The 20,418-nt window shown below is 34.7% G+C and overlaps 2 protein-coding genes, 1 long non-coding RNA gene and 1 pseudogene across 6 annotated transcripts in view; 1 reads left to right on the top strand and 3 right to left on the bottom strand.

Moving 5' to 3' along the window:
• LOC120115451 (caffeoylshikimate esterase-like) overlaps positions 1 to 2,356 on the top strand; it is a 35,001-nt gene extending 32,645 nt beyond the window's left edge. For both annotated transcript variants that reach the window (XM_039136171.1, XM_039136173.1), the window contains 4 exons: positions 54 to 184; positions 1,130 to 1,267; positions 1,646 to 1,744; positions 2,016 to 2,356. In XM_039136171.1, coding sequence (XP_038992102.1) covers positions 54 to 184; positions 1,130 to 1,267; positions 1,646 to 1,744; positions 2,016 to 2,297 — 650 coding nt within the window. In that variant the 3' untranslated portion in view covers positions 2,298 to 2,356. The remainder of the gene's footprint in view (positions 1 to 53; positions 185 to 1,129; positions 1,268 to 1,645; positions 1,745 to 2,015) is intronic.
• LOC120115455 lies at positions 74 to 19,929 on the bottom strand. Its single transcript, XR_005515480.1, has 3 exons — positions 19,917 to 19,929; positions 11,784 to 11,789; positions 74 to 205 (listed from the first exon to the last, which is right to left on the bottom strand). It is a non-coding gene; the product is annotated as an uncharacterized LOC120115455 (long non-coding RNA).
• Positions 3,017 to 5,316, bottom strand: LOC120115453 (probable prefoldin subunit 2). Of its 3 annotated transcripts, none has more exons than XM_039136175.1 (2): positions 3,709 to 4,307; positions 3,017 to 3,270 (listed from the first exon to the last, which is right to left on the bottom strand). In XM_039136175.1, the coding sequence occupies exon 1, from the start codon at positions 4,225 to 4,227 to the stop codon at positions 3,718 to 3,720; it is 510 nt and encodes a 169-aa protein (XP_038992106.1). In that variant the 5' UTR covers positions 4,228 to 4,307; the 3' UTR covers positions 3,017 to 3,270; positions 3,709 to 3,717. The 3 variants fall into 3 exon arrangements, with proteins under 3 accessions (XP_038992106.1, XP_038992107.1, XP_038992108.1); XM_039136176.1 differs by lacking the exon at positions 3,017 to 3,270 and adding an exon at positions 5,182 to 5,316 and having other exon boundaries at positions 3,554 to 4,186; XM_039136177.1 differs by lacking the exon at positions 3,017 to 3,270 and adding an exon at positions 5,182 to 5,316 and having other exon boundaries at positions 3,554 to 4,165.
• On the bottom strand, positions 6,607 to 11,316 carry LOC120115449 (annotated as a pseudogene).
• Positions 19,930 to 20,418: the final 489 nt, after the last annotated feature.

The raw sequence follows: 20,418 nt of genomic DNA, 5'->3' as shown, positions 1-20,418 counted from the left end.
ATGTATCCGATCTCAATTAATCGATTAATTTGGATCTTGAATAAATTTTGCAGAGAAGAAGGAGAACAGAAAAAAGATGAGATATTTGTTAGGGGAATCCATGGGTGGAGCAGTGTTGTTGTTGGTACATAGGAAGAAGCCAGATTACTGGGATGGGGCAGTCTTGGTTGCCCCCATGTGTAAGGTAAATCATATTCTCCTTTTACTTTATTTTTTGGAAATAAATATTCCCTTAATTTTTTTATCCCATTGATTAATTATTTATTAATACAAGATTATATTCCCTTTATTTTCTAAAAAAATAATTTGATTTTTTATTCCATGTTCACATCATGTCCACCATATATATATATATATATATATACTTACTTAAAAATAAAATAGTTTTTATTAATAAAAAGTAACGTTGACCTAGAAATTAGTTATCAGAATAGTCTAAAGCTTAAGCTTTGATTTTTTTTCTCTTAAGAGAAAGTCAACAATTGAAAACGGTTATATTTAAAATCAAATTTTTAGATAAAAATATTGTGTTTATATTATTATTTTTTATTCATAAAACTCAAGATCTGTAACGGCATTAAATTTATCTATTATTATTTTTGTAAATTTTATGCTTTCTATAAAAATCTTTATTTAAATTTATACTAATTATTTTATAACTAAAAATAGAATTGTAGTAATTTATATTGATTTTAGTCTTCGGCCCTTCAAAAATGTCAAAACCTTACCTCACATAAAAAACAAATATAGGCCCACTGAATATTTTCAACACAAATTATTATAACTTTCTTAGTCAAAAAAATATTATAACTTTTGGTAAAATTACGACCTTGGTCCATCTACTATTTCAAAATTTAGTCCAAACATCTAGAATCAGGCTGGCGTGGACATTCAAACAGCTGTAATGACGGAATAAATTATCATTTCGTACTCTAGAAATTGTGTTCATTTTTGCTGCTTTTTCTATTATAAAAACGTCATCCGATTGATAAAAGTTTATAATAAAAATAATAATTTTAAATTGATTTATTTTAATTATAATATCAAAATTTAACTTTAACTAAAATAATCTAATATCTCTTTTCAATAATCAATGTGGGATTTACTCATTTTTAATTTACATGCACAGTTGGCAGATGATATGAAACCACATCCATTAGTCATAAGTGTACTGCGAAAGCTGAACAAAATTATTCCAACGTGGCGAATAGTTCCGGTCCAAGATGTCATTGATGCTGCTTTTAAACAGCCTGAGATAAGAGCACAGGTATTTGTTTTCCCAAGTGTAAATTACCCTATTAGTCACCCAGTTATTATTATTGTTTATTTTGATCACCATCCTTTTGGCAAAATCCTCATTAAGTTATTTTTTTATTTTTTCACCCAAGAAAATAATGTGGAAATTAAAAAAATGAGAAAAATTATATCATAATTATCATTAATTTTTAAACATCGGATGGCCAAAATAAAAAAGCATAATGTTAGTGATGATCTTTTTAAAAAAAAGTTTGATGACCAAAATAGTTTTTTAAATGTCATAATAATTAATTTATTGTTTGATAATTTGTTTTAATATATATAAATAATGACAATGAAAACAATTATATGTTTATATAAAATTATAGTTTATTAATTTAATTTACAGGTCAGAGCAAATCCTTATTGCTACAAAGGACGTCCTCGTTTGAACACTGCCAATGAACTTCTAAACACTAGCTTGGAGCTTGAGCAAAGACTTCATGAGGTTCGTTTATTCTTACCCTTTTTCGGTTTAATTTCGCCAAACATCCCCAAACTCATCTCTAATTGCAATTCAGTTTCTAAACTATTGATATTGTATCAATCTAGCCTTTCTATTATCGGGTTACTTTGGTCATAATTTGAGTACGTACGGTGAATTAATACTTCCTTTTTTCATAATTAAATCGAAAAAGATGTTTGATAAAACTTTATGATGTTAATTCAATGGGTTGGAGATTCGAATCTTAAAATTTTTGGTTACTAATTTGGAACAGGTTTCATTACCATTTATGATACTACACGGAGGAGATGACAGAGTAACAGATAAAGTAGTGAGCCAACTATTGTATGATGTAGCAGCAAGCTTGGACAAGAGTTTCAAGTTGTATCCCGGGATGTGGCACGGATTGTTATACGGTGAGACGCCAGAAAATATTGAGATCGTTTTTACGGATATCATTGACTGGTTGAATAGGAGAATAGAATCTGGAAATTCGAGGTTGGAGAGAGAATTGAAGCTTCAAAACGATGAGATTTTGATCTCAAAACATATTTGAACTTTCGGGTGATTAGGGTTTCTTAACAAACAAAAATTAATTGGGTGATATTGTGAAAATTATAGAAGAAAATTATCAAAAAGTTGTGTAACAAATTATATTTTTTATGCGAGGACATGTGTATCAATTTACATTTTCAATTTATTTTTTGAGTAGTACATTTTCAATTTATATGAGTTAACTGCACCATATGTACCTAAACTATGATCTTTACTTTAAATTGATCCTTAAACTTTTGAACATTCTAATTTCATCCCCAAACTGTGACACTTATTCTATATTAGTCCTTAAACTTGTGAATGTTATAATTTCATCCTCAAACTATGACCATCATTCTAAATTGATCCCTAAACTTTGGATGAATAGTCTATTTGGGGTCGATTGAAGATCATGAACATGGTCCTATCATCTCTTTTGCCTCTCAACCTAATTCACTTAAATTCTTTGACCATCATAATCCCTTAAAAAATAACATTTAGGTGTAAATAAGATATAGCATACACAAATTGTTTGAGTTTGATTAAAAAAAAACGATTCACTTCAATAATAAAAGAGTCAAATTCAAGCACCATAATATCGAATTCAAACGACTCATTAGTCTAATCGAATTTTTCATTAACGCATGTTTTAAATTTTTTTATATTATTAGATACCCTAATTTTACATACAAAAGATAATTCAAGTTTGAATTTCAACTTATACAAACAAGTTATCAACAGCCCATTGATTTGTACATCTAATCGAATCGATTGTAACCTAATTTGAATTGTTACATCTAACCGAATGGATTACGTGACGTAACATGTTCATGGCACGTTTCTTTGTGAAACCTAATTATTAGGTTACAATTCCATGGTGAAGAAGCCAAAGTGTCAATCCCACAAGTTAGCAAACAACTTTTCAAGGTAGCTTCAACCACAGACAAGTCCAGCAAATGTGGCACGCTTTGACAAGCCCTCGGAAAACATTGAAACTGTGTTTGCCGATATTATCAAGTGGTTAGACGAAAGAACAAAATGCAGAAATCCGCGGCCAGAGATGTTGAAGAACGTTGAAACTGATAATTTGTCTTTGAACAAGAAGAAACGAAAAGAAAAACACTAAAGCTCTGGTTTGCTTATGAGAAAACACCAGGAAATTTGACTCAGTAGTTCGTTCGTGGTTGTTTACTCGAAAGAGCAATGTTTGAATCCATTCTAGAAAAGATAGCGGGTGGTACACATGATTACCTATTTTCAAGGAAAATTCAATCCGGAAAGAAGGCAAAAACCGAAACATAAAACCCTAATCGAACAAAACATATCGAAAACCTGGTACATCATGGTAATAACTGAATAAAGTTTTTCAACGACAAGATTTAGGGTTTATCACAGGCAAGTTCGAGCAAGCAAGGAAGGAAAAAGGAATATACCTATATCTTTTACTGACTCGAACTTGCAGGGCCAACAAGAACTCCTTGAGCTGAGCCTTCCTTCTTGCTGCTTTCATCTTTTGCGTCGCCATCAGACTTTTTGATCCTAATCTTGTATTTTGTCTCGAAATCAACAATTTCCTTTTTCTTCTTCTCCAGGGTCTCGTTAAGCCGAGCAATTACTTCCTCGAGCCCTTCTTTGTTTCGCTGCACAGCGGGGAGAACCTCTTTGATGGTTCTCTCAACCAGCACACCTCCGATCATCCGGTAACACCGCCTTGATGGGTCAAGCGGCTGAATGGCATTTATAACTAGTGAATGCTCACTCACTTCCATCTCCAACTCGGTGATCTTAGAATAGATTTGGTTTAATTCAGATCTCATAGCTCCATACATATTTGCAATCACTTGTTCATTCACTGGTTCCTTACTCTCGGATTTGCTGGCCATTTTTTCTCTGTAAAAGAAGGAAATGATTCTAGAAGAAAAGAGCAACAGGAAATATGTTAAGGGAGACATGATACCACGGATTAGAGACAGAAATAAATCTTTGAGAACATACTTTCATGATCAAATAATAGGAAGATTAATGTTAAATGTTGCAGGTAGAGTCCACAGTGCAAAATCCTAACAGGGTAACACCGACAGCCGAGAATGAGTATTTGAACAACCACCGTTGAGCTTTAACAGTAAAAAAATCTAATTCGAAACAAAACTCAAAACCATCAAATGAAACTTATTCTGCCAGCTGGGGACCATACTCGAAAAAATTCACAAAATAAATCTAAACTCGATCAATTTTTCTAATGCGTACACCAATCATTTGCACATTATCTCAAAAGGAGAAGAAAACCGATGTCCACAAATGATACTACCAATAAACGAAAAGGAAGCAATACTCCGTAGACAACCTCAAGCAGCAACCAATTAGGAAAGCAAAACCTCTCGAGGAATCGGACTCAATGTTATAAGATCATGAATACAAATTGTGGCAACGGGTAATTTTCCGATCATGTCATATTAACCGGCAACATAACGGATGTTATCATTATCAATTGCTATAAACATCAGTCGAGAGAGTCCGAATTAAAAAAAAATATAGCATCAGCTCTATAAATCACAGGTGCGGGATTCGGAATCCAGAGTTAAAGCTGTAAAACAATTCAAGAACTTCTACACAATAATTCTTAACATAAACATGATTAAAAAACTAAAAGTTTATCGCCCTCGGGTATCAAAGCAAACAAAACCCTAATTAAATCTTAAATTTTATTACAAAAACCAATTTAAAAAGGAGCAGGATCAAGCTGGTATACATTTATCAGCTCAAAAATCATAAGGTGCGTATGATAAACAGTACTGCTTAATCTGCATCAAAGTTAACAATCAAATTTCTAGACTTTCTAGAGATCCAAAGAATACCACCCATTGTAGAAATTGAAAAGAACAGGAAAATAACAATAAAAAGAAAACCTGGGTTTGAGAGCCGGTGAGGTGGCGAATCGGAGAAGAAGACGGAGAAGAGGTGAAAATGGTAGGTTTCGACAGAGATTGAGAGACAAGGCGTGAAGTCGGCTGCTGAAATGGTTCAGTTTGGAACTTGGAAGAGACCGAATTACTTGGGCCGGTTTAATTTAAGGTTTTCTGCCCAATTTTTTTTTTAAAATAATGGAGAGGATCATTAAATTATGTTCAATTATTTTATCCTTCAATTTTTAAAAGTTATGAAATTATTATTATTTTTTAATATATATAAAAATTTAACTCGAATTTAATTGATTTTGATCTTATTTATCTTATAAGATTAGTATTTTTTTAATTTAAGTTTAGTTCAAGTCGAATTAAGTTTGAGTTTAGGATAAAAATATTCGAATTAACCAGATCCAAGATAATAACATAAATTTTACTATAAATTTAAGGATTATTGGCATATCTTTCTCAATATTTTTTCAATTAAATTCTTATTTTATCGAATAAAAATACTTTTTATATTATTTGAGTCAAGTGCAAGTTTCTAGCCTAGATTTCAGGTCAAATAAGAGATATAATACTCATATGAAATTCAAGTCGGCAAAAATTTGAAACCAATAACTATTTTATAACAATTATATTGACCTAATAAACATTTTATAATTTTTAAAAGTTAAATGATGAAAACAAAAATCCGAACATAATCGTTAACAATATGATGTACTTTACACTAAAATAATAAATAAAATGTCATACGAGAGAATATTTTTTAATACAACGACTAATCTACTTGTAGTATTTACATCAAAGATTAATTGAAGTTTAAACATTCTTGATCTACCTTCAAATGCTGAGAGTTACTTTGAAGTAAAATTTAGAGTATTAAATTTATTTTTTCGTTAAAAAATAACAATTATTCAAATTAAATTTTATTTTTAATTAATTATTATTATTATTATTATCATCTTTTGTAATATACAAGAAGAGGGGCATTAGATTATGTCTATCAATTAACAACTCATAAAACAATGGAGTTAAAAACAGCAACAACAGCAAATACTCGAATTCTGCACCAACACTGAGTTTTGCCTCCACTACACAACTAGTTTGCTTCCGAACTACTTATACAGTTCTCCCACCCTCGTCTCGTGCTTGCGACTCGACTCCGGCATCTGATTTCTTCCTCGTCTGCCTTGGATTCTGACACACTACAGCCTTCTTAGCCGCAATTCGTAACCCGCGGTCCAGGAAAAGACCTGCAAACAAAGGACCTACTCTCAAGCAATGATCCCAATAGGCACAAACTAATTAGATTATTGTTAAACTAATTGCATTTCAAGCAACAATAATCCAAACTAAATTACATAACATAAACCGAAACAGGAGAGGGAATGGAAGCTACCTTAAACTTTGATGCTATCAGCTCTGATCTCAAATGATCTTGTTTCGGACTTCCTCAAGTTTCTTCAGTATCTCCCCAGGAGTACGATCCAATTCGTCTGCAATTTTTCTCTGCAAATCCAACGGTAGGGTAGGAAACTGCTCACACAAATCCCCATCGATCACATCCTGCAAAATCAATTCAAGCTTTCATACCAGAAGTAATACGATAAATAATATTAGGTTCATAACCCTCACGAAATCATTTACACCAAAGACTATATGGCTAACCAGTGTTTGACGGCAATTATTTACACCAAAGAATCAACCTTCACTACATTTATCAAACAAATCATTTTTTTCTTTCGATAGCATGAAAATGAGATGGAAAATGAACTAGCAAAATGTAACGCTGATAAACAATTGTTGATGATATAATGAAAAAGATAAAATGATAGATACATAGTATTCGGAAAATCTTCCAATTTAACGACATGCCATCTGTGAGAATATGATTTCAATAAAATTCAGTGTATAAGGAAGCAGGAGGTTCACCTTGGCAGGGAAATAAGCAGATCTATAAGCCATATGATCGCGTCCACACAAGGGAGGGTGTTCTTGTCTCATATGCATCTCTAGGTGAGAGAAGAAGTCAACATCATCACGGGAAGTGAACGGGAGCAATGCCCCCAAGCTCCCCATTACTGTTCCATAAAGAACGCATTCTCCACCACTTGGTATAAGAGATGCCTTCTGCAAGCTAGTTACCACATCTCCTACATGGAACTGAACTATCTCCTCTACCTTGTTAGGAGCTCCATTGAGCCTCCCTTGTTCCCATTTTATCTTTCCACCAGTTGGATCTTCCTCAATTTCATCCGACACATCTTGTGGTAGCCGCACAAAATAGACATTCCCAAACTTGTCTGCACCAGCCATGGTGTCAAAATCAATGTGGAACGATGCAGTAAGCCATCTTGGAACAACATCATCGGCAAATATATACAGTTGATTTTCATCCCTCCTATACTTGCAAAAATGGAATGACTGCAATAAAGGACAACATTTAATATTAGTATGCGAATAATTGACAAAGGGAAGCAGAAAAGGAAGCAAAACAGGTATTCATAGAATCAAAGTGGACTCTAGTTTAAGAACCAAGACAGCATTAAAAAGACCTTGCAAACCTTTCTTACCTTCAATCATAGCCTAAATTAAATGGATGAGTTTAAAATAAAACAGGTTAAATATAAGGCTAAAATACGCAAAAATTGGTTGTAACTGATTTAGAGTAAACTGGATAACATTTTAAGTTGAAACCAAAAATATTACATTATCCATAACAAATCAAGTAAATTGCATGACTATTCTACTTGCAACCTAAAAAGTTACTGTCAAGACATTCTCAGTTGTAACCAAAATTATAATCAATTGTGTAACTTTTTAGTGTAGACGGGTAACATTCTAAGTTAAAACCTACCACAATGTAACATTTTCGGTTGTAACCAAAATAATGACCAATATTATAACTTTTTAGGTTGGACAGGATAACATTTTAGGTTAAAACCCGCTGCAAATTAGCCTTAGGTTAGGTCTCCGCACAGCAGAACTATCCAAATTAAATTGGTTGATCAATTTTACAAAATCCATATATAGTCAAGCATCACAATAGAAGACAAGCATACAAGTAAAAAAGTAAAATTCTCAAGATATGAGAATCCAGAAAAAGACTCAAAAACCATACCTCTTGGATGTCCCCGACATATATTCTATCCCGATAAGTCTGGATAGAGACAATAGTGTTAGGGAAAAGCTTATTCTCACATTTCCTAAGCAGTCTCTTTTTCCCCAAATCATATAATCGGAGCACAGATCCTATCCCAGCAAGTAGCCTGCCCTGAAACTGGCATAAAGCAAGAGGAACACCTTCCACTTGTGTCTTGTGCACAAGTTCAAGTGATCTACCATCTTCTAGAAACCTATAAATGTGAATGAATCCTGCAACTAAGCTTCTTTTGGGCCAAAATTGTAGCCCCTTGGCTGTGCCAACAGCCAAGAGAGTTCCATATTCTTTATCATGGAAATTCACAGTACACACACCGAAAGCAGCTTCGTTGTCCTGAAGCTCCAAAAGGCAAGTTGTGGCAGCTGTTCTAGGATCAAGAACTCTAATGCAAGAAGCCCACTTGTTCGACTCCGCCTTTGGATAACCATACTGCTCATCAGAGAGGGGATCCTCTTTGTCCTCATCATCCCCACCATTTTCCAATTGGTTCATATTACCGTTGCCATTTTCGCCCATCCCAGCAGCCTCAAAGCATTCCTTTCTTGCAGCTTCACGTTCTTCTGCAGTATATGATCCTTGGTCGCTCTCTATAATTACCAACAATTTACGCTTAGGTTGCAATACAAACCTCCTAGGAGTGTACCTCAAAGGAATAGCAGTCTCATTGAAGGTTTCTCCAAGACGCTCAATGGTGAAAACTCTCAGTGCATCCCCAGCAACGGCAACAACACCTTCGGCACACTGATCAGATGAAAATGAGGCAGCAAATTCAAGTGTCTCATATGAAAGGGGTGTTAACAGAAAATGTCCCTGGTGAATATAACCAAGCCATGGTCGACTAGACAAGCAAAGCATTGCAGGTCGGCCTCTAACTTTAACAGAGAACAACTTTGGGGCTCTGAGACCTAAGAATCGTGAACGGAATCAGAAAGTTGCCCTGTTATCATATCCACCACTGTCCGGAACAGAACTCCATTCTGCAGACCAGCATTAAGGAAAAGATTGGCAGGATGATCAGCACCATCCTCCCCACCGATCGATGCCTTAACTTCAAGGAAAAGAAGAGACTCAGGAGGTGAAGATACACTCTGAACACTCAGAACCTGCATACAGTCATCAGGATCCAAAGATAATATACGGATTGTATTATCATATGAACCAACAGCAAGAAAGCGGGACCTCTGTCTTCCTTCAGGAACAGGGGCAATGTCCAGACACACCACATCTCCAGACATTTCATGCTTCTCCACTTCCATCAATTGCCCAGTCATATCCACCTCAAAGTATATAAGCTCACCTCCACTCAGTGCAATAATGACTTGAAGTCCATTTGAGCCAACTTTAACAATTGTCCTTTTCCCAGGTGTTCTCCACTCGTTAATGCGTCCATCTTCCCTTATATGCCTGATACCATTTGGGTGAACTTGCATAAGTGAATCATCACCAATCACTGAAACAGCAAGAGAAGGGGTAGTATCGAGAAACCCACTATCACTAACTTCTTCAACTGTTTCACCAATGGAAAGAACAAGAGTTGCATTGGCAAATGACACGACAATGTATGCATCAAAGGCATCATTAACATTTTTCTTTACTGTCCACACAGCACTTGGAACACCAGGAAGCTGTGAGACAGCCATCTCACTGATGGCCAAACCAGGCCTTAGTATCCTCAATGATGAACGGGGAGCACGTCCACAAAGTGAATATATCTGAGGTGTTTCTTCCTCAAAGAGGTTAGCAATTTTCATGTCCATTATCGGCATCAGACTCTCGGCTTGGTCAATCCTAACTATATTCTTAAGCCCTCTTGGCTGGAAAAACACAGCCTGGAAACCTTCTTCTGTTTCCATCAATGTAGACGATGATGATTCAACATCAGGGTCATCCCCAATAGCCTGGAACTGATACAAAGCGTGATTGCCAAACTCTGACGCTGCAAATAGAAAACCAGTTTTCAACACACACATTGAAGCTGTAACTGGAATTGTATCAAAATACTTAATCTTCAACTCCGTGACTCCATCATTTCCATGTTCCAACGTGACCTTAAAAATATCCTCATACTCTGTCTGCAAAAGAAAGAAGAACATTGACTTCTGCTTATGTGTAGCTGCTGACACAATCAAAACACTGCGTTCTTCTGGCAAATCAGCCCGTCTAGGAATCACTGCTCTAACGTCTGGATGCCCCTGATTCTTATAGATAACAAAATTCTCAGCACATACTAAAACCCCACTCGGCCCATCACCACCATCAGGCACCGTGACCAACATATTTGCGCCATTATCAACCTGTTCCGACCACTTCCTAGACACATGGTTAAGCCCTAAATCAAGTTCATAGAATGTCAAATGCTTCTGTGCCTCACCAGCAGCCACTCCCGTAGAATCCTGATCTGCCTCCGAGTAATCCAATTCAATGGCAGCGAAAATAGGGTTATCGAATCCACAATCAACACCACAGATGGAGTAAACTATCGTATGTGACTTATGAGCTTCTAAAGGCGAAGAAATGGTTAATCTAGCAGCAGTATCTCTGTTCAAAACATAAACTAATTTCTGTTTCTCACAGGCACCAATCATTACAGCTCTTCCTTTCGGGTCAATAGCTAAGTATTGACCCGGGACAATCCGCCGACACCCAGATTTTCCAAAAGTTTCTTGGTGAACTTTATCAAAGACATTCTTCTCTTTATTGTATTCAAGGATAACAATCCGACCCGAATCTGATCCTACTACAATATAGTCCTTTTGAGCTCCGGTTAGCCGGAACTGAGCTAGGGAACGTATGCAGCCGAAAATTTCGACGGAGTGAAGTATTTGGAGCTTACCGAGTTCGTCGGGTCGGAGAACAGAAAGGATCTTACCACGGGCAACGACAATTTCTTGGATTTTTCCGCCGGAGAAGTTGCCATTTATGGCGGAAACGATGCCGGTGGCTTGCTGAAGGGTTAAATTGTATAGATACATGGGCGTTTAGGGTTTTTGAGATTTAAAAGGGGGTTTCGCGTTACTCTTTTAAAAGGGGTTCACCCAGAGCTTGTGGGAATGATTAAAAGTAATCTGAGAAATGAAAATAGTGGGAATTATCTTGCTGTAAAGTTCAGAATAGAAATGAAATAGAAACCCTAGAAGGCAAAATCGAAGGAGATGCCCAAATCGATTTGAACTTTAGGGTTTTTGGGCTCAATTTGGGCCTTGTACCTCCTAACTCTTTATCTTACAGCCTAAAAGGTCTAATTTTGATTTTAGCCCCTCTACTATACTAAATTCAAGAATTAATCATGTACTTTAATTTGACAGGTCTTTTCAATTTTACAATACTATTAGTAGGTTCATCTCGAAAAAAATTGACAGCATTTGCTTTTTAATATTTTAAATATAGAAACAAAATCTTCAAATTTATTTAACTACATTTACTAATAATACATTTTAACTTTTTTCTTATTTATATGTCTCTGATGTGATATCAAAGATTGTTAAAATACTCAAATTCGACTCGAATTTATGAGGTCGATTTCTTTTAAAATTAAGGTTCATGGTTGATCGAGATGATTTTTATGAATGAAAGAAATGGTGGGATATAATCTGGTTAAAGGAAAAAACCGTTGATTCAATCTAACTTGAAATAATTAGTATAATATCCCACTATATTTAAAAATGGCTATTATAACGTACCTATATATATTTTATCAATTATCTTTTTATTTTACTGAATGAAAATGAAAAAAATATATATATCATTAAATATTAGGATGGCATAAGATCATTTAAGTTTTTAATCAATATCGAAATAACAAAAAACAACTCGTCTCGACTCATACCCATTCACATATGCTACCGTAAAAATACTGAAATCCCAATAATCAACCCTCCCAAACTACTGTAAAAATACTGAAATCCCAATAATCAAACCTCCAAAACTAAACCAAAAATAAAGGGAAATCCAACATATCTCTCATAACCGTTTTTAGGTGGAACAATTATTTATTGTTTTAAAAATAGTTACGACTTTAATTTGAAAAATTCAGTGATTTTGAATTAAATTGGATAGAGTCGCCATCGGCCTTTGGGTTAGGTAGGTCGATACCTAAAAACGTCTTTTAAAAATAATTTTAAAAAATAATTTTTTAAGACAAAAGCTGGTATGCGTTTACAAAGATTCAATTAAAATGGGTTCGGGAGTCAGTTACACGTGGGGAAGGATTAGCACCCCCCCACAGCGCCCAAAATTAGTACTGTGTTGCTTACACGTTGTCGTAATGGTGGAAATCCTTAATCAAATATAAAGTTAAAATATGATCCAATTATTGAACATTAATTAATTTGCTTCAAATTAATTAATTTAAAGAAGGAAATTCAAATGACTGAAATGAAAACAAATAAATATTACAAACCTAAATACAAATAACAAAAATAAGTATTTAAATTTATAAAGACCAAAATAGAGGAAAAAAACTAAAAAAAACTTTAAGGATCAAAATAGCAAATATAGAAAGTTAAAGAACTAAAATGGAACAAACAGAAATTTTAAGTTCTAAAACAGTAATTACAGAAATTTTAAAGACCAAATAACACAAATTGAAATTTAAAGGACTAAAATACAAATATCTAAAATTATATGCTAAAATTCGAAATAATTAAAAATATATAAATTACATTGACCAAAATAAATACACATGAAATATAGAGGATTAAAATATAATTAAACTAAAACATTCAATATCAAATTAGTGACCAAAACAAAAGATACACAGATATGAGGACCAAATCCGAATATTAAAAAATGCATAATATGTAAAAAAAGGGGACTAAAATATAATGAAAGTACAAAATACAAGCTAATTTAAGATTTAACCCAAAATACAAAACAATGACTAAAATGCAAATTTCATAAACAAAGAGAACAATTTCTAATATTAATAAAATTCACATAATAATGATCAAGTGACAAGAATACAAAATTTATAAAAGCATGGCATGAAATACAATATAAATAAAATATAACAAATATCCATATGCGAAATTTAAAAAACATGGAGGCAACGTACATGTAATTTTATCACGAGAAAATTATAAACAGACCCCTCCCAAAACAGCAACGTTTAGGTCGGGGTATATAAGCCCAAAAAGGGGCTTAGCTTCCTTTATTTCTCATTCGGTCTTTCTCTAAGAAATTAGGGGGGGGAGAGAGTCTCAAACTCTCTCAATTCCTCAACAGAGAAGGTTATGGTCACCGTAGCCACCGGCGGCCCACGGCGACGCTTACGGTGGCCGGAGAGAGAGAAGCCCCCAAAAGACTCCTCTCGCTCTTCACAACCCAGTTCCAAGCCCCCTTAGCCTTAATCCGACCCTAAAACCATAGATCTACAAGAGACACCGACGACTTTTGGTGTTACCGATAACTTTTCGACTAAGGTTTGTGCTTCTCTTTCTCTATTTGATTTAAGGTTCTCCATTTCTCTCTGTTTTTTTTTTGTGTTTTGTTCCAGCCCCCTATACCGAATACTCCCCCCTTTTTCTCTTCGAAAACTCATTCCTTTATGTTTTTTCACTCACCGAATCCCTCTTGTTCTTTTCTTTTTTTCTTGCTTTTTGGTAAGATGTGGATATGTTTATGTAAAGTTTAGGTGAGTTTTGGTTTATTTGCTGACTTTTGATGGCTAATTTTTGGTGGTTGATAGGCGTGGATGATGACAAAGGTGTGGGGTATGGGAAATGGCACATTATGGGGGAGCAGAGTGAGTTACACAGCAGACAGGTATGGGGGACAAAAATTGATGTTTACAGCTGCCCCTCTTTACTCATTGTTGTAAAACAGGAATAGAGCAAATAAATAAAACAACAATTTTTGGACTGTTAACAAGTCTCGAGTTCCAAATTCTTCTTATTATGAACTCTTCATTCTTTTTTAAAGGCATCAGTTGAGGTTGAGCAAGCTCTTCTTTGATCGGATCCCTTTTCCTCGAATAATCATTGTTTGTTGACAACATTCTTCTTGGAGGTAATTTTGATGCTAAAAATGACGTTGCTCATTTACGTTGAAGAGATCTGGCCGCTTTCAAGTAAATTATTTGCTGAAGATGAGACTGTTCCTTCTCGTTGAGGAAGTCTGGTCAATTTTGGATCAGTTGGGTCCTGATGGGCTACTGGATTTGAAGCAAAAACTTGATGGGTTTTCCATGTGAGTTGTTTATTGGGCCATCGTTTGGGCTTCCTGTAATGGCTTTATTTCTGAGCGTGATGAGGAAATCTAGTAGGTAGATGACAATGTTTGTTGTGATACTAAGTCGATCCATTGGGCACAATATTATTCTTCGTGAAGTTAAAATCGTGGGTGGCTCATTCGTCGTGAAATTGAGCTTCGAATTGGATGTCCTTCGTTGTGAAGTTGAAATCCAATATTGTAAATTGCATCACTTTCGAGTTCAATATATTTCGCTGTGAAGTTGAAATTGACTCTAAATGAAACTATTTTTTTATTGTTGTGTTGCAGAGGACTCATTCATTGTGAAGTTGGGTCAATCTTTTGGGTACGATATCCTTCGTCGTGAAGTTGAAATCATGAATGACTCATTCGCTGTGAAGTTGAGCTTTGAATTGGACGTCCTTTGTTGTGAAGTTGAAATCCAATCTTGTATTGCTGCTTGTGGGCATGATATTCTTCTTCGTGGAGTTGAAATCGTGGATGTTTCGAGTCCAATATCCTTCACCGTGAAGTTGAAATTGGTTCTGAATGAAACTGGGAAGTTGTTTGTTGATAGACGCTCCTTCTTTGAATTGGATATCCTTCGCTGTGAAGTTGAAATCCAATATATGGAGGGATTCTACTTGTGCACACGATATCTTTTGTCGTGAAGTTGAAATCGTGGATGGCCCATTCGTTGTAAAATTGAGCCTTGAATTGGATATCCTTCGGCGTGAAGTTGAAATCCAACCTAAAGATGAATGTTGCTGGTAGACACGATATTCTTCGTCATGAAGTTGAAATCGTGGATGACCCATTCGTTGTGAAGTTGAGCCTTGAATTGGATATCCTTCGTCGTGAAGTTGAAATCCAAAAGATGAACGTTGCTGGTGGGCACGATATCCTTTGTTGTGAAGTTAAAATCGTGGATAGCCCCTCCGTTGTGAAGTTGAGCCTTGAATTGGATATCCTTCGTCGTGAAGTTGAAATTCAATCTTGAGCGAGTTTCGCCAAATTGGCTTTAAGTTGAATATCCTTTATTGTGAAGTTGAAATCCAAGTATTGTTTCACCAAATTGGCTTTGAGTTGGATATCCTTCGTTGTGAAGTTGAAATTCAATCTTGTGTTGTGTTACTTCGAGTCCAACATCCTTCGTTGCGAAGTTGAAATTGACTCTGACATGAATCTACAAAATTATACACATATGCGATGCTATGGATGCAATGCTCTTATGTGTGTCTAAAATGTATATACGAAATATGTTATTTTAGGATTTGGAGAGAGATCTCAATCTCTGTTTGTCAGTTTTGATGACTCTTGATTCTGGAATCTTGAATTTTTTATTCTTGATATTGAATTCTTCAACATGCTTAAATCCGATGATGATGTTGATCTGTGAGGTGAATAGTTGCATGAGCACTCTTCATTCTATCTTTGTCTTAGTTTATCTTCATTTCCACCATAGTGTACTCTTGTAAACCTCAACCTGAGATAATTTATTTTACTTTCCCCATCAAATTTTTGCCCCCAAAATTTGGCTTCTCTTTTCCCCAACTTCGATCTTGAGCTTCAAAAAGATATTCAAGACACTTCCAGAGAACTTATCTTACTTGAAAATGCTTTTCTTCCTTTGAATTTTCAAAATTTTGAAAATTATCAAAAAGAATTTTGAAAATGTTGCCTCTTTATAGTTTTCACAATTGACAAATTATAAAACAAGAGTTCATCAGATATCAAAGAATTAATTACACTGTTAATCCTTCAATAAATTTTAGCTATTTGACAAGTGTCAAGATCAAAGCTATCTTTGGGAAATGGTAAGGAAATGATAAAAGAGTCTCAGGTTATTGTGTTTGGTCAAAGGTTGACATTCTTGATGCTTAATGGTTTGATAGGGTAGCTTGTATGATGCCTTATCAAGGAATTTGTATGATGCCTCATGGTCACATTCGGGTTGTATGATGCCTTATCAAGGAATTTTTATATTCGAGCTACCTTTTCAGGTTTTCAACTCGAATCCTCCTTTGGTTTCAAAACGTTATTCAGAATTTATGTCTTGAACCCCCTTTGTTATTTTTCTCTATCATGCATTAAAGATTTTAGAAAACTTTTTGCAAATAAAGATTAATCCTGATGGGCGGGATGAAATCTGAAGATAGTCTCTTCTGTTCAGAAATCCATGTATGATTAGAAGGGACTTTTAAGACACGTAACGTAGGCCATGATTCATGGTTATAAAAAAAGGATAAATAGGCCCAAACAAGTATTTCAGGGTATTGAACCAAAAATTAATTCATTTTGATGCCTTCAATCATGTCTTGCTCAATTTGAATCTGCTCGTATGTCTCTCTCTCTTGATGCTCTATGATCTTTGAGTGAAGTGATTCTGGAATAATTATGCTCGATCAATCTCATAGTTTGAAGCTTGATGCACCATTTGAGTTTAGGGAATCTTTGTATGTGCTTATTGTCCCTTTTTTTGCTTTTTCTTTTTCTTCTTTTTCTTTGCTTTTTTGATTCTTTTTATTTTTTCCTTTTTGCTCTTTGTTCTGATTGGATCTTCACACTTGTCACTTGATTCACCTTTTGGTATCTCCTCTGGATTGATGTCTTCACTCATGTGAGCAGATTTCTTCCACCTTGCCCCCCAGTGTGGAGGGTGATCCTTGGTTAGGGTTGAATCGAAGAAAAAATACTATAGGCTCAAAAGGGGACAACAAGGGATATATATATATACATATATGGATAAATGAAACAAAGCCGTTCATCATCTCATACACAAAAGTCTTCGCATAAGAGGTATCCCCAGGGGGATAGATTTTTAGGATTAATTTTATTAACATGAAAAAAATGTAATTAAAGTATGATAGAATTATTTCGAATGAATTCTTCTTTCTTCTTCTTGTTCCCATCATGTCTCAATGTTTAGGCTCCATGCGAGATGCCCCAAGTTGTGTCTTAGAAGAATGCTCAAATGAACTACTCAACGCCTTAGGTTTTATTGGAAAAATGTTGGTTTTACGTCTAAAAAGATGATGGTGTGACTTTATTGACTCAAAGGTATGGGTATGACTCTTTGTATCTTCATGAATAATTTTGGGAAAATATCGAGGGATTTTTTTGTTTTATATAGGATAAGAAATGTATGATCTTGCCATGTGTCAAAAATATATAATTCTTGAAGAATTAAAAGAATCTTTAATTCATTTAATATTCGAAGAACTAAAGATTAAAACTCGTTCAATTATTCCACCTTAGAATGTAACATAAATTCATTCGTTTAAAAGATTAAGCAAATATGAAAGCTAAAAAACGTGTTCAAACAAAATAATACTCTCAGTGCAAATGGTAGATGCAATGCCCCATTCTTCGATTTTCCATGCCCTTGAACCCATCAGGTTTTGGATCTTGTGTTTCAGTGCCTTACAGTTCTCAGAGGAATATCTAGAGCTTCTTATGTGGTAACTGCACATAGCTTCAACATCATAAATTGTAGGGAATGTGAACTCTTCTCTTAGATCATCCTAGAAGGCTCAATCCTACAACCTGTTGAACAAACTTCCACCGCACTGATTTCAGTTTTTTCTTTAATTGTTCAAATCTTGCTTCCATGTGGTGTCACATGATTAGGACCACTTCATCGAATCCTCCATGAAGAAATTTCATGTTTATAAAAATGCTTAAAAATGAAATGTAGATGCAAAATGCAAAAATACATGAAATGTTCGAGGCATTGATCCGAAAACATGTCTGTTATTATAAATAATCTTTATTGGGACAAAAGTGTTTTATCTTTTAAGAGACAAAAATATCAAAGGTATATTCTGACTAAATCCTCTAGACCCCGAACGGCTTCTAATAGGTTGATTAGTCATCCTCTTTTATCTGTCGTTGGTTGAACACCCTATCAAACCGCTCTGGATTCTTTGGCTAAACTGTGCAAGTGACGAGCTATTTTTTGTACTTTTTCCTGAAGTATCGAATGACTGCACCTTTGTTGAACATGTTCCCTAACAGAAACGTAATTGGAACCTTCCATCGTTAGGAGTTATCCGAAGTTCATTTGCTTGTTTCTTGAATTTGTCAATAATGGCCTCCAATTTCAGCTATCGTTTTGCTCTTGTTGTCTTTGAAGGGACTCTCCAGGTCAGTAACATTTTTCTCATCTTTCCCCTGCAATCTTTGCCAACCTATGTTTGGAAGGTTAACTTTTGATGTGCTCGGTGTAAATCCCGGTCCGTTCTGAATCCTTTATAATGCAGCAGTGTGTCATATTCTTCGATTACGGGTACTACGTCTTCTTGGTTGGCATGTCTTACAGATTGTCTCCATGACCATAGCTGAACCTCTGCATTTTTCACCTCTTATATTACAACCCTTTTGTCCATTAATGCAAATTATTTAGGTTTAACGAACACGTTTTAGTGGATCAACACATCTTTTAAATGATGCAAATGATAAAAATAAAATGAAAGAAAAAAAAAAAAAATGAAGAAAAAAAGTTAGTGGGATAATGATAATAATCAAAACAATAATGAAAAAAAAAATCCTACCCCACATGATATCTACCCCACATGCTTATTATTCCTACCCGGACATGATCTCTATCCTGCATTTTAATTTTGAACAAGTCCTAACCGCATAAATTTCTAGTTCACATGCTTTGAACAAAAAATAAAGCAGGAAATAATCTCAAAATAGCCTAGGGTTTGAAATGAGGTTTTGGGGTGGGCTCTAACTCCTTGTAGTCTCCTGGTTTATGTTCTATAGAAGGTACCCGAGTTCTCCTTGCTGGTGCCCCCTTGGGCTAGCCAGACCCTTAGTCCTAAGCCCATTACAAGCTTGTGTGGACTAAGTTAAACTCGAGAGGATACATTCCCTTATGTCTGTGCGGTGAATAAATTCACACGAAGACATAAGTTATATGAATCCCGAAGGCTACTTGCTAGGCCTATGCGGAGAATAAATTCTCACGAAGGCATCGCTTTTACCCCCATTTAAAAAGGGTTCGGAGCTCGGGTATAGAGCATGAGATGAAAACTTTTGAAAATATGAAATCATTGAAAAAACGTCAGTACAACTATTAATTTGAAAAATAATCAAAGATAAATAATTAGAATCAAATAAATAAATTAAAATTAAAATTTATAATTTTCGCTTAAAAAGACAACCAGAAATTAATTCGGCCTGACTCACTTACCTGAAGTCTCCAACAAAGTCGCCAAGCTGTCATAACCGTTTTTAGGTGGAACAATTGTTTATTGTTTTAAAAATAGTTACGACTTTAATTTGAAAAATTCAGTGATTTTGAATTAAATTGGATAGAGTCGCCATCGGCCTTTGGGTTAGGTAGGTCGAATACCTAAAAATGTCTTTTAAAAACAATTTTAAAAAATCATTTTTAAGACAAAAACTGGTCTGCGTTTACAAAGATTCAATTAAAATGGGTTCGAGAGTCAGTTACGCGTGGGGAGGATTAGCACCCCCACAACGCCCAAAATTGGTACTGTGTCGCTTACACGTTATCGTAATGGTGGAAATCCTTAATCAAATATAAAGTTAAAATATGATCTAATTATTGAACATTAATTAATTTTCTTCGAATTAATTAACTTAAAGAAGGAAATTCAAATGACTGAAATGAAAATAAATAAATATTACAAACCTAAATACAAATAACAAAAATAAGTATTTAAATTTATAAAGACCAAAATAGAGGAAAAAACAAAAAAAAAACTTTAAGGATCAAAATAGCAAAAATAGAAAGTTAAAGAACTAAAATGGAACAAACATAAATTTTAAGTTCTAAAACAGTAATTACAGAAATTTTAAAGACCAAATAACACAAATTGAAATTTAAAGGACTAAAATACAAATATCTAAAA

This window comes from Hibiscus syriacus, unplaced genomic scaffold (genome assembly GCF_006381635.1).
Source record: "Hibiscus syriacus cultivar Baekdansim isolate YM2019G1 unplaced genomic scaffold, ASM638163v2 tig00110264_pilon, whole genome shotgun sequence".
Lineage (NCBI taxonomy): Eukaryota > Viridiplantae > Streptophyta > Magnoliopsida > Malvales > Malvaceae > Hibiscus > Hibiscus syriacus.
Note: the sequence above shows the minus strand (reverse complement) of the source record. Positions and strands in the feature narration are given on the sequence as shown.

Coding starts and splice junctions, on each gene's coding strand:
- LOC120115453 (XM_039136175.1), bottom strand. CDS start 4,227: ATGTCTCCCTTAACATATTTCCTGTTGCTCTTTTCTTCTAGAATCATT.